Source organism: Hyla sarda, chromosome 4 (assembly GCF_029499605.1).
Source record: "Hyla sarda isolate aHylSar1 chromosome 4, aHylSar1.hap1, whole genome shotgun sequence".
Taxonomy (NCBI): domain Eukaryota; kingdom Metazoa; phylum Chordata; class Amphibia; order Anura; family Hylidae; genus Hyla; species Hyla sarda.
Window position 1 is genome coordinate 417,933,825 of NC_079192.1, and position 14,727 is coordinate 417,948,551.

At 44.6% G+C, this 14,727-nt stretch overlaps 1 protein-coding gene across 1 annotated transcript in view; it reads right to left on the bottom strand.

Moving 5' to 3' along the window:
• Positions 1-4,174: 4,174 nt before the first annotated feature.
• The window catches only part of DUSP16 (dual specificity phosphatase 16), a 35,632-nt gene continuing 25,079 nt past the window's right edge, over positions 4,175-14,727 (bottom strand). Inside the window, exons 3-8 of the mRNA XM_056517909.1 lie at positions 10,465-10,887; positions 8,211-8,352; positions 7,910-8,073; positions 7,336-7,495; positions 5,933-6,056; positions 4,175-5,852 (exon numbers count right to left, since the gene is read on the bottom strand). Of these exons, the coding sequence (XP_056373884.1) occupies positions 4,751-5,852; positions 5,933-6,056; positions 7,336-7,495; positions 7,910-8,073; positions 8,211-8,352; positions 10,465-10,695 (1,923 nt within the window). The 5' untranslated portion in view covers positions 10,696-10,887 and the 3' untranslated portion in view covers positions 4,175-4,750. The remainder of the gene's footprint in view (positions 5,853-5,932; positions 6,057-7,335; positions 7,496-7,909; positions 8,074-8,210; positions 8,353-10,464; positions 10,888-14,727) is intronic.

Consider the following 14,727-nt stretch of genomic DNA (forward strand, 5'->3'; position numbering starts at 1 on the left):
TATAGTAGTTATATTCTTGTATATAGGAGCAGTATTATAGTAGTTATATTCTTGTATATAGGAGCAGTATTATAGTAGTTATATTCTTGTATATAGGAGCAGTATTATAGTAGTTATATTCTTGTATATAGGAGGCAGTATTATAGTAGTTATATTCTTGTATATAGGAGCAGTATTATAGTAGTTATATTCTTGTATATAGGAGCAGTATTATAGTAGTTATATTCTTGTATATAGGAGCAGTATTATAGTAGTTATATTCTTGTATATAGGAGCAGTATTATAGTAGTTATATTCTTGTATATAGGAGCAGTATTATAGTAGTTATATTCTTGTATATAGGAGCAGTATTATAGTAGTTATATTATTGTATATAGGAGGCAGTATTATAGTAGATATATTCTTGTATATAGGAGCAGTATTATAGTATTATATTCTTGTATATAGGAGCAGTATTATAGTAGTTATATTCTTGTATATAGGAGACAGTATTATAGTAGTTATATTCTTGTATATAGGAGCAATATTATAGTAGTTATATTCTTGTATATAGGAGACAGTATTATAGTAGTTCTTGTATATAGGAGCAGTATTGTAGTAGTTATATTGTTGTATATAGGAGCAGTATTATAGTAGATATATTCTTGTATATAGGAGGTAGTATTATAGTAGTTATATTCTTGTATATAGGGGCAGTATTATAGTAGTTATATTCTTGTATATAGGAGACAGTATTATAGTAGTTATATTCTTGTATATAGGAGACAGTATTATAGTAGTTATATTCCTGTATATAGGAGACAGTATTATAGTAGTTATATTCCTGTATATGAGTAGTATTATAGTAGTTATATTCTTGTATATAGGAGCAGTATTATAGTAGTTATATTCTTGTATATAGGAGGCAGTATTATAGTAGTTATATTCTTGTATATAGGAGCAGTATTATAGTAGTTATATTCTTGTATATAGGAGTAGTATTATAGTAGTTATATTCTTGTATATAGGAGGCAGTATTATAGTAGTTATATTCTTGTATATAGGGGCAGTATTATAGGAGTTATATTCTTGTATATAGGAGCAGTATTATAGGAGTTATATTCTTGTATATAGGAGGCAGTATTATAGTAGTTATATTCTTGTATATAGGAGCAGTATTATAGTAGTTATATTCTTGTATATAGGAGCAGTATTATAGTAGTTATATTCTTGTATATAGGGGCAGTATTATAGTAGTTATATTCTTGTGTATAGGAGCAGTATTATAGTAGTTATATTCTTGTATATAGGAGCAGTATTATAGTAGTTATATTCTTGTATATAGAGCAGTATTATAGTAGTTATATTCTTGTACATAGGAGCAGTATTATAGTAGTTATATTCTTGTATATAGGAGTAGTATTATAGTAGTTATATTCTTGTATATAGGAGCAGTATTATAGTAGTTATATTCTTGTATATAGAGCAGTATTATAGTAGTTATATTCTTGTATATAGGGGCAGTATTATAGTAGTTATATTCTTGTATATAGGAGCAGTATTATAGTAGTTATATTCTTGTATATAGGAGTAGTATAGTAGATATATTCTTGTATATAGGAGCAGTATTATAGTAGTTATATTCTTGTATATAGGAGTAGTATTATAGTAGTTATATTCTTGTATATAGGAGTAGTATTATAGTAGTTATATTCTTGTATATAGGGGCAGTATTATAGACAACAGACTAATGGGGAATTTTGTGTTTTGTTTAAAAAGATTATACAGAAATAGAAAAACAGCTTTTTTTTTTCTAAATACAGCACCACCCTTGTCCTCAGGTTCTGTGTGGTATTACAACTTTGCGCCATTTGTTTTAATGGAATGGAGCTGTAATACTGCACACACCCTGCGGACAGGGGTGGTGCCGTTTTTGGAATAAATCAGCTCTAATTTTCCAATCCTGGATGACCCCTTTAATGACATTTTTCGCACTTTATCTCCTCCCCACGCTTGGCTGGAAGGATTCAGTAGTCACTAAATGTGTTTGATAGTATAAAGATGGCGGCCATTTCACTACACAAGGATGTAACATCCGTCCTCTCCGCACAAAATAACCACAGAACTCTGAGAATGTATTTATTTTTTTAATGTTTGGTTCAAGGTCTCAGAATTAAGGCTCAAAAAATCCCAAATTTGACAAAAAGAACCAGATAAATCACAGAACTGCGCCCGTCCCTGCTGCGGACCGAGCGCAATACGCGGCACTGATTTGTGACGTTTGCAGTTTTATGGGCTGAACAAGAAAAATACATTTTATAAGAAGAGTCCCTGAAGATTCCCAACGAGAAACGTAGACGCTAAAGACGAGGTTTGTGATTGGTAGAAGGCACCACGTGATTCTGATTTATTACTACAATGTACCGGGGATTCATCGAGCAGCAGCTCCGGCGCTATCGGAGCGTGGCGCAAATCTATACGTCCGTCACTGACCTGCCCTGTACGTGGGGCAGCAGCCGTAAACTCTGCGACAAGTTACACGTCGGTACATCACTCGCCTCTAGAGCTGCACTCATAATTCTGCTGTTGCTTCCTGGCTTGTCAGAGCTGCACTCACTATTCTTCGGTCGCTTCCCACCTTATAATACAGCTGCACTCGCTATTCTGCTGTTGGTTCCTTCCATACTCGAGCTGCACTCACTATTCTGCCGTTGCTTTTCATTTTATAGTGTGGAGATGCACTCACTATTCTTCTGTTGGTTCCTTCCATACTTGTGCTACACTCACTATTCTGCTGTTGCTTTATACTCTGGAGCTACACCCGCGTTACACTGCTGTTGGTTCCTGTCTTATACCTCAGAGCTGCACTCACTATTCTGCTGTTGCTTTATACTCTGGATCTACACCCGCTTTACACTGCTGTTGGTTCCTGTCTTATACCTCAGAGCTGCACTCACTATTCTGCTGTTGCTTTATACTCTGGAGCTACACCCGCTTTACACTGCTGTTGGTTCCTGTCTTATACCTCAGAGCTGCACTCACTATTTTGCTGTTGCTTTATACTCTGGAGCTACACCCGCTTTACACTGCTGTTGGTTCCTGTCTTATACCTCAGAGCTGCACTCACTATTCTGCTGTTGCTTTACTCTGGATCTACACCCGCTTTACACTGCTGTTGGTTCCTGTCTTATACCTCAGAGCTGCACTCACTATTCTGCTGTTGCTTTATACTCTGGAGCTACACCCGCTTTACACTGCTGTTGGTTCCTGTCTTATACCTCAGAGCTGCACTCACTATTCTGCTGTTGCTTTATACTCTGGAGCTACACCCGCTTTACACTGCTGTTGGTTCCTGTCTTATACCTCAGAGCTGCACTCACTATTCTGCTGTTGCTTTATACTCTGGAGCTACACCCGCTTTACACTGCTGTTGGTTCCTGTCTTATACCTCAGAGCTGCACTCACTATTCTGCTGTTGCTTTATACTCTGGATCTACACCCGCTTTACACTGCTGTTGGTTCCTGTCTTATACCTCAGAGCTGCACTCACTATTCTGCTGTTGCTTTATACTCTGGAGCTACACCCGCGTTACACTGCTGTTGGTTCCTGTCTTATACCTCAGAGCTGCACTCACTAATTCTCTTTTGGCCTCTTTGCCTCACAATTTCAGTGCTGACAGAAGAACAGCCCCTACAAAGACCCTAAAGACTACATCTCCCAAAATGCATCACAGCAGAAGATGCTTTGGATCAGTGTTTTCCAACCTGGGTGCCTCCAGCTGTAACAAAACTACAACTCCCAGCATGCCTGGACAGCCGAAGGCCATTGGTTCCCTACGGGTTTTCTCCTGGGGAATTTTTCTGAAGGCTCCCCGGGCATGCTGGGAGTTGTAGTTTTACAACAGCTGTAGGCACCCTGGTTGGTAAACACTGGACTAGAGTATAAGATACGGCTGAGGAGTGGCGCAGCTAACGGCACGCTATAAGGCACTTACTAAAAACAATCTACAACTCAACCAATACAATCAGATCATGAGAGTTTACCAAAAAAAAAATAAAAATCCTACCGAAATTTCCTGCGAAAAAAGAAACAATGTAAAATTGAAGAACCCCCTCCCCCCCCCAAAAAAAGGATGATAATTATCTTAAAGGAACACTCCAGTCCTTACATGGTCTGCACTGGGCCTGAGGACCGCACATTGTTTTATCTCCCATCATGCATCATTTATAGCTGCCTCATCTCCCACCTTGGGAGGAGCTTATATGTCACATGATTACAGTCGGCTGTGAATGTCATGGGGGCGGAGTCTGATACCTAAAATAGGTGATGGGAAGAATAGAGCCACATATGACTACAACGTAGTCACTACCGGGGGAGGGGTAGAATCTTTACACCGTGCTGGTTGGGGTATTCTTAGGTACTGACAGGTTTTTCCTTCAAATTCTAATCATGGATTGTTTATCCATAAAAGCAAAGTCTGCCACCTGCTCTTCACCCCCTGGAGATTAACAGAGTAAAATCGGGGTGTTACTATACCATGTGCTGGAGGATGCATGATTGTAAGTGCCAGTCTGTGCAGCAGCACCACCTAGAGGATGGAGCTGTAAGTGTCCTGTAGATGGGGGGGCTGCTGGTATTACCCCCCATGCCTGATTCAGATTCAAAGGGAACATAATGATTCGGAAACAAAAATAAGACAAACAATAATATTAAAATGATTAACCCAGGACGCTCCGCTCACTGGCTCCACTGCCCCCACGATGCCCGCCCTCAGGACACCTCAATGATTTCCATACTGCCAGAGAAACTCGTCTGGCTGCCAACTTTACCCAGCTCCTCTCGGGAGCGTCCATCCACCAGTTCGTCACCAAATTCCATTTGGCAGCTGCGCCGCTTGAACTGCTTTTCGAAGGGGCTTTCCTCATGCCAGCTGCGCCGAGAGTCCCCACGGGCGCTGGGCTTCTGCCTCCTGCGCACCGCGCAGCAAGGGTCAGCGGGCAGCTGACCGCAGCTGAAGGCCGAAGCAAAGCCACCCCCTCCGTACAAAGCGGACGCAGAATAGAAGTGGGAGGCGGGGGCATCGGGGTTGAAGTACCAGCTGCCGGTGAGGGAGGAGGCCTGAGTGGCCAGGATGTCCGAGTGCCAGTCTTTCAGGCCCAGTGCCGGCTTGGCCAGGTGCTGTTGGCTGCTGGACAGTCCGAACAGAAAGTTACTTTTGCGGTTGTCCTCCATACTCCCACTACGGAACAGCGGAGCCGCCAGGGACCTCTGCGACAGGACGCTGCCACGGTTTAGCATCTGCTGCTGCCACGCTTTGCTCTCCGCTTGCCGGCAGGTGTTGGGCTTCTCCTGGACCCTCTTCTCTGCTGCCTGTTCCCGGTCAGGGCTGGACTCAGACACCTCCTCCACTGGGGAAAACTGACACATCTTGCTGCCCCCACCCCCCTCCAGGCCACTCGAGGACTTTTTGTAAAACTCTGCATGCTCCTCCGAGGCGGAGGCTCCAGGTGCCACGCTGCAGTAAGACACCGACTTAATGTCCAGGGAGAAGGAACGCTTCATCTTATTGCTGTCCTCCAGCTTCTGGGACACGTGAAGACCGTTGAGGCTCTGGAGGAGAGGAGCCGCCTCTTCTTCCTGTGTTCTCTGTGGCTCAGATGAGGTAGGATGAGCAACGAGCGGTGGACTCGGCGGCTGCTGAGGGACCTCAATGGGGAGGGGGGCGCCATGCTCGCTGCTGCCCAGCTGTAGCTTCAGTCTGCACACTGGAGCAGTCTGACCAGTCTGAGTCTTGATCTTCTTCTCAAAGTCCAGGAGCTGACCCAAGAAGTTGAAGTTCGGGGAAATGGTCGGTCTCTTCTCCTTAACGAACCTACAAATCGGAGAGAAGCCAGGAGGTCAATGCTATGGCGGCCATATTGGTCATATTGGTCACTGGGGGAGACTCGTTACCTGTAAGCCTCATCCAGGGTCATGTCCATCCTCTTCATAATGTAGGCAATGGCAATAGTCGCAGAACGTGAGATCCCCGCCAGGCAGTGAACCAGGACGCGGCCATTTGAAGCCTTGGCCTTTTCTACGTAACAATTAAAAAAATATACATGTTAGCGTATCAAACTGTAAATGGAGAAAACAAAAAAAAATAATTAAACGCCCAAGAGTCTCTTAAGTAGGAGTAACTAGAACCAAATCAAATACACCTGTTGGGTCACAAAGATATATCACTTAGAGATTCGGGGTGTTACGCCTCCAAATTGTGACCAATCCAGTCATCAGAAAAACAATTCTAACGTTCCAACGCATTTCTCCCCCTACAATAGGGTCCATTGGGGACACAGCACAGTATTAGCAAAACTACAACTCCCAGCATGCCTGGATGTCGGGAAAAAATAAAATAATTTCCAATGAATTTCTCCTCCTATAATACAGATCATCAGGGGACAGCACAGGATTAGAAAAAGATAAACTATGGTATCTTTTTGGAGGGGTTATCGTTTTTGTAACAGTGTGCTGGGAGTTGTAGTTTTGCAACAGCTGGAAACACACTGTTAGGGAAAATGCTGCCATAGTTAAATGAAAGGTGCAAGAAAACCATGATAGTAAATACCCAGATATATCCTATTTGGACCACTTTGTTTCAGACAGTCCCCTGATGAAGCCCTTTCGCTAAGAAATAGGTTGGGATTATTTTTTTGATGGTCATAATTAAAAATATATCACTTTAGAAATTTATTTCTAAGTGTCCCCTCCTATATTGCCCCAGCAATGTCCATATTAAGTCGGTAATCCCCCCCCCCCCTTCAGGCAGGTATGTCCCTTTATCAGGTAGGCAGGCAGGTTGGGCTCACCCAGTAGGTAAATAGGGCCCCAGATAGATATTTTCCCCAGTAGGTAAATAATAATGACCCAGATAGATGGATCCTCCCAGTTGTTAGGAAGGTAGGGCTCCCACAGTAGGTAGACAGGGCCCCAGATAGATAAGACCCCCTTTAGGTAGGGCTCCCACAGTAGACAGACAGGGCCCCAGATAGATATGTCCCCCATCAGGTAGGGCTCCCATTTAAACAATTATACAGCCTAAGTAGATAGGTTAGTCCCTGGTCCCACCCTCGGTCCTGATGGAGTTGCGCGCTATGAGTGACGTCCTGCGCAGCTCACTATAAGCTGCAGTCTATAGAGTTTAGTGACAGCCCCGCCATATGTGCAGAACATATGCCTGAAGAACCCGCCTGCCCTGTCCCGGGCGTCGTGATTTCTGCACCCCTGTATTCACTTTTTTATTTAGTTCTAAATTATGATGACAAAAACGATACAAGATGGCGAGTGCGGCAGAGGCCCAACCCCCACGTTCTCACCTATGAAGTCCACAGACTTGTCCAGCCAGGGCAGGATCTTCTCGCAGAAGCTGTCGTTCACCGGCACCCGCAGGAAGTGGGAGTCGCAGATGAAGTCGGGTTTGGGGCAGGTGTTACTGGCGTTGAGGACGAAACCGATCTCATTCTGCTGCATCAGCTCCTGCGGGGGGGGGGGGGAGGGGAGGAAGTCACAAAGATGAAGACGATCGTCACCCATTCCCGCTGCAACACTTTCGAGGGTCCTTTAAAGGGGTACTACTGTGCTCCGGCGTTCTGAACATTTTGTTTGGAGAATGAGGCCATGATGGTGACATCACGGTCACACCCCCTTGTGATGTCATGCCACGCCCCCTTGTGAGGTCGTGCCACACCCCTTCCATTCATGTCTATGGGAGGGGGAGTGTTGACAAACACGCCCCCTCCCATAGACAAGAATGGAGGGGACGTGGCTTGACGTCACAAGGGGGCGTGACAGTGACGTTATGGCCGCAGGAACCCAGCATTTATTTGAATAAGGGGATAAGATGTCTAGCAGCGGAGTACCCCTTTAAATCCTTCCCATGATGCCCCTCACCTTGTTTAGCACGTCTCGCTGGCAGCCCAGGTAGAGATGCGGCAGGATCCGCGTGGGACCGGCGCTGGAAACGGGAAGGCAAGGCTGCGAGATACAGGTGGGGACGACGGACGCCTTCCCTTCACACAGGCCGGGGAAATACGAGGAGAACTGGTAGAAACCGCCTGGAGGAGGAAAACACCAAACTTGTATTCTACTCACAGCAGAGGGTTTGTTACAACTGCATCCAGTCTACACACAAGTCTCTCTCCAGTGCTAACAGTTTGTTACAGTGCATCAGCGCAGGCAAAGGTTAGGTCACCTGACAGGAGATGGACATGGCGGAAAAACTTCTCCAGCTTCCCGAGCAGCACGGAGAGAAAACAGTCAGCAGGGAGAGACGAGACGTCCGCCGAGCTCTGATCGTACACGACAACCTGCTGCACCTCACACTCCAGCTCCACCTGCCAGAGAAGAGATCATGAGCACGGCACAGTACAACTTCTCTTATGCTGCATATATAGACACTGCACAGTACCACTTCTCTTACATATTATATATAGACAGCACAGTACAACTTCTCTTATACTGTGCGTATATGTGAATATATATATATATATATATATATATATATATATATATATATATATATATATATATATATAGTGAGCGCACAGTAACACTTCTTTATATACAGACAGTGCACAGTAGCACTTCCCTCTATATACAGTGAGCGCACAGTAGCACTTCTCTCTATCCCCTTAAGGAGTCAGCGTTTTTCCACTTTCGTTTTTTCCTCCTCACCTTTTAAAAATAATAACTTTCAATTTTGCACCTAAAATCCATATGATGCTTTACTTTTTGCGCCACCAATTCTACTTTGTAATGACATCAGTCATTTTACCCAAAAATCTACGGTGAAACGGAAAAAAAAATCATTGTGCGACAAAATTGAAAAAAAAAAAAAAAAACTGCCATTTTGTTACTTTTGGGGGCTTCCGTTTCTAGCAGGGCTGTGGAGTCTGTAGATAAATGTTCCGACTCTGGAGTTATCTGTACTTCCGACTCCTCTGTATTAATATGCGAATATATTTTATACATTCCTTGAAGGAAAGAAAGGCAACATACCTGTCATTACCACAGGACTACAGGCTGGGAAGCCAACTGTCTACTGTATTGAACAGTTTGTGTGCTGATCTGCTGCTGAAGATAGGGCAGTGGGAGGATCCAGGAAGGGGCATTTATTATAAAACATGATTTCCCTAGTAAAATCCCATAGTCAAGTTTAAAGGGGTACTCCACCCCTAGACATCTTATCCCCTATCCAAAGGATAGGGGATAAGATGTCAGATCGCCGGGGATCCCCGCTGCGGCACCGCGCTATCATTACAGCACAGAGCGAGTTTGCTCTGTGCGTAATGACGGGCGATACAGGGGACGGAGCAGTGTGACGTCATAGATCCACCCCTCATTACATCATGGCCCGCCCCCTCAATGCAAGTCTATGGCAGGGGGCGTGACGACCACCACTCCCCTTCCCATACACTTGTATTGAGGGGGCTGGCTGTGACATCACGAGGGGCAGAGCCGTGACGTAACGGTGCTCCGGCCCCTGTATCACCCGTCATTACGCACAGCGAACTTGCTCTGTGCAGGAACCAATCCTCGGGGTCCCCAGCAGCGGGACCCCGGCGATCTGACATCTTATCCCCCATCCTTTGGATAGGGGATAAGATGTCTAGGGGCGGAGTACCCCTTTAAGCTAACAATCAAGTTTACAATTTTTTATAGCCTTAGCTGAATGGCAGCAGTTTTTCCAATGGTTTACAGCTTCAGTCTTTAACTATTGACCCTCCATTCCCTTCACTTATAAAAGTGTCTCTAGTCCTGCAAAAAACATTTAATTAACCCCTTATCAGTGAGAGGCTCGGTTACCCATGGGTTCCCTGTAACAGCAGAACACAACACTATGGAAAGTATAAGTATTGCCGCTCCTAATTGTGCGTTGCGAGCCATATAGTGAAGCACATGAAAAGCTTCTTCACGGTCACTTAACGTGTTCGTTTTGCGGTTACGTGAGGCTCTGCATGCATTGGTCTTTATTCTTACAGTAGAGAAGTCATTCATTATAACTTTTTGTGAATTGGGACATTTAAACTTGATTTTTTTATTCCAATCTAAATTTAGTAGGAGTCAGTGCATTGTTTGCCAACTCCAGGTACCCAAAATTTAGTCCGACTGACTTCACAGCCCTGGTTTCTAGGCAGCAAATATTTCGGTAAAAATGACACCTTATCATTATTGTGTAGGTCCATACGGTTAGAATGATCCCCTACTTATATAGGTTTGATTTTGTCGTACTTCTGGAAAAAATCATAACTACATGCAGGAAAATGTATACGTTTAAAATTGTCATCTTCTGACCCCTATTACTTTTTATTTTTGCACGTACAGGGCGGTATGAGGACTCATTTTTTGCTCTATATACAGACAGCGTACATTATGACTTCTCTATATACAGACAGCGCACAGTATGACTTCTCTATATACAGACAGTGCACAGTATGACTTCTCACCTTCTGTTTGGCGGAGTGTTGGATGAGCTCGGTGATCTGCACCTTGTCCTGCTGCAGTCGCCTCTTCATCAGTTTGGAGCAGTTGATGTTGATGGCGTCCAGGATGTGGGCGGAGTTATAGTCCACAAAGGGGCGACTGTCAATGAGGAGGAGCTTCTCGCTGCCACCCTCCATCCAGGCCACCAATCTGTCCACGCTCAGTGATTGGCAGCTCAGGCCCGCGGCGGCCATGGCCCCTCCTCCTGCCGTCACACACAGGGGGGGTCAGTGGGCGGCGTCCTCAGGGCTGTGGACGGATCGTGGCGCCGCCATCATGTCAGGACATCCCGGGAGGCAAGAGCGCGGGATCCGAGAAAATGGTGCGATCTCGGATTTACATCATCATCACCGGGGGCAGACAGGTCCGACAAGACACAAAGGATTCTGGGAAGAAAGGGAAAATACATTGTAACTAAATGGATAGGCTGTATTCTCAGTGATGTCACCGCTGATCTCTAGTGATGGATAGGCTGTATTCTCAGTGATGTCACCGCTGATCTCTAGTGATGGATAGGCTGTATTCTCAGTGATGTCACCGCTGATCTCTAGTGATGGATAGGCTGTATTCTCAGTGATGTCACCGCTGATCTCTAGTGATGGATAGGCTGTATTCTCAGTGATGTCACCGCTGATCTCTAGTGATGGATAGACTGTATTCTCAGTGATGTCACCGCTGATCTCTAGTGATGGATAGGCTGTATTCTCAGTGATGTCACCGCTGATCTCTAGTGATGGATAGGCTGTATTCTCAGTGATGTCACTGCTGATCTCTAGTGATGGATAGGCTGTATTCTCAGTGATGTCACCGCTGATCTCTAGTGATGGATAGGCTGTATTCTCAGTGATGTCACCATTGATCTCTAGTGATGGATAGGCTGTATTCTCAGTGATATCACCGCTGATCTCTAGTGATGGATAGGCTGTATTCTCAGTGATGTCACCGCTGATCTCTAGTGATGGATAGGCTGTATTCTCAGTGATGTCACCGCTGATCCCTAGTGATGGATAGGTTGTATTCTCAGTGATGTCACCGCTGATCACTAGTGATGGATAGGCTGTATTCTCAGTGATGTCACCGCTGATCTCTAGTGATGGATAGGCTGTATTCTCAGTGATGTCACCGCTGATCTCTAGTGATGGATAGGATGTATTCTCAGTGATGTCACCGCTGATCTCTAGTGATGGATAGGCTGTATTCTCAGTGATGTCACCGCTGATCTCTAGTGATGGATAGGCTGTATTCTCAGTGATGTCACCGCTGATCTCTAGTGATGGATAGGCTGTATTCTCAGTGATGTCACCGCTGATCTCTAGTGATGGATAGGCTGCATTCTCAGTGATGTCACCGCTGATTTCTAGTGATGGATAGACTGTATTCTCAGTGATGTCACCGCTGATCTCTAGTGATGGATAGGCTGTATTCTCAGTGATGTCACCGCTGATTTCTAGTGATGGATAGACTGTATTCTCAGTGATGTCACTGCTGATCTCTAGTGATGGATAGACTGTATTCTCAGTGATGTCACTGCTGATCTCTAGTGATGGATAGGCTGTATTCTCAGTGATGTCACCGCTGATCTCTAGTGATGGATAGGCTGTATTCTCAGTGATGTCACCGCTGATCTCTAGTGATGGATAGGCTGTATTCTCAGTGATGTCACCGCTGATTTCTAGTGATGGATAGACTGTATTCTCAGTGATGTCACCGCTGATCTCTAGTGATGGATAGGCTGTATTCTCAGTGATGTCACCGCTGATTTCTAGTGATGGATAGACTGTATTCTCAGTGATGTCACCGCTGATCTCTAGTGATGGATAGGCTGTATTCTCAGTGATGTCACTGCTGATCTCTAGTGATGGATAGGATGTATAGTCAGTGATGTCACCGCTGATCTCTAGTGATGGATAGGCTGTATTCTCAGTGATGTCACCACTGATCTCTAGTGATGGATAGGCTGTATTCTCAGTGATGTCACCGCTGATCTCTAGTGATGGATAGGATGTATTCTCAGTGATGTCACCGCTGATCTCTAGTGATGGATAGGATGTATTCTCAGTGATGTCACTGCTGATCTCTAGTGATGGATAGGCTGTATTCTCAGTGATGTCACCGCTGATCTCTAGTGATGGATAGGCTGTATTCTCAGTAATGTCACTATGACTGGTAGATCAGGTTACACTCCGCCCCGTTGCTGTATCTTATGTAAAGTTTGTTCACTGTTTGGGATAAAGTCTGGAGCTGTAATGCTGCGGATGAAGTCATGTGATCTTTGGCCTTGTAACAAAATAACCTCACGGTGTTTATTCAGAGATAAACAGGAGCGGTGATCTCACCTGGGGCGGACCTGGCTCGTCCTATCACACACAGGAGGGGGGGGCGCCGTGGAGCTTAGAATGGTTGTAACCCAGTGATATCATGACAGATACCCCAGGGGGGGCACATAAATCACATGAACACGCCCCGAGAAGAAAGCGCCGCCAAATGGATTCACACCCCTGGCCCCGCGCCCGGTAAACAGGGCAGATCTGTCATCTCCTGGTAGGGCAAAAATCACAGCCGGAGCTGCATTCACTATTCTGCTGTCTGACACTACAACTCCCAGCATGCCCGGACAGAGAGGAGAAAAACCCCAGTGGAGGAAACCTGATGGGAAACCATGGCTGGAGGATTGTCCTTCCCTTGGGCTTAGAACAGTGTTTCCCAACTAGTGTGCCTCCAGCTGTTGCAAAACTACAACTCCCAGCATGCCCGGACAGCCGTTGGCTGTCCGGGCATGCTGGGAGTTGTAGTTTTGCAACCACTGGAGGGCCTCAGGTTGTAAACAATATTCTAAATCCAAGGGAAGGACAATCCTCCAGCCATGGTTTCCCAACAGGTTTCCCCCTTCTATCTGCCCCATCAGGGGGCAACCAGTATCGGGCCCCCAGTGAGGCCAGGGCAGCCGGCGGGTGATCTCACCCAGGAATGAAAGCGGGCACCTCTGCCAAGTCCCAGTATGAACGCTGCCAGGTCCTGGATGTCACCCAGCAACCGCAGTCCGGACCCCGACCATGTGACACACCCCCGCCCCCCACAGCTCCCGTCCTCCACACCTGGCACCAGGGGCCCCGTCCTAGATAGAACCCACCTGGGTCGTCACTACCAAGCCGGGCTAAGATTAGGGCCCGACAGGAGAGGACGCCTGATCTAACGCTATAAATGGATTAGAAAAAAAAATAATAATTAAAACAGCGCCACCGCCATCCTCTGGCCACGTGCAGTATTGAAGCTCAGTTCCATTAAAGTAAATGGAGGAAAAGTTTTAATACCCCACACAGCCTGAAGACAGGGGCAGCGCTGTTTGTTTATTTAATATAATAATTTAATTAAATAATTTAATTAAATAATTTAATTAAATAATTTAATTAAATAATTTAATTAAATAATTTAATTTTATTTAATAATTTTATTTAATAATTTTATTTAATTATTTTATTTAATTTAATTATTTATGTATTTATTTATTTTATTTAATTTATTTGTTTTATTTAATTATTTATGTATTTCTTTATTTTATTTAATTATTTAATTATTTATTTGTTTTTGGAAAAAATATCTGATCTGTTTTTCTAATCCTGGCTACAAAATGTGAAATTTTTGGCGCAGATTCTAAAAAAAATAAAATAAAAAAAAAATAATAATAATAATCAATTTTTTTTTTTTTTAAATCTCATTTTGGGCTCTTTAAATTTCTCGAAAAATTTTTATAAATAAAAATTAAAAAATCATTGCGTAGAAATACAACATGCGCCAATTTTTTTGTCTTTTGATCTACTTGTATCCAGATGTGAACACGGAGATACAATGTATCAGCGCGGGGTTTATATGTATCCGCCGACTCGTCAGTTATAGAACTAGATACAAATGTAACAAACTCTCAGCAAAAAATAAAGATTGCTGGGAGTTGTAGTTTTGCAACAGCTGGAGGCACCCTGGGTAGGAAGCACTCCAGATATGTTGTAGATTTTAACAAAAATAGCGTTTGGGATGGCGCCATTGTTTCGTCGCTCCGGAGCGGTCTATGTATGTTCGGCCCCGAGGGTGGTGGGGGCCCCTCTCCATCCCATGTAGCATAGCTGCACCATGACATCAGCCGCTGTGATGCCGCCAGTCGGGGGTGCGATCCCTCCTCCGCAGCTGTGATCACAATACAGCATGATGTCACCCGGGGCCCCCGGCCTTAA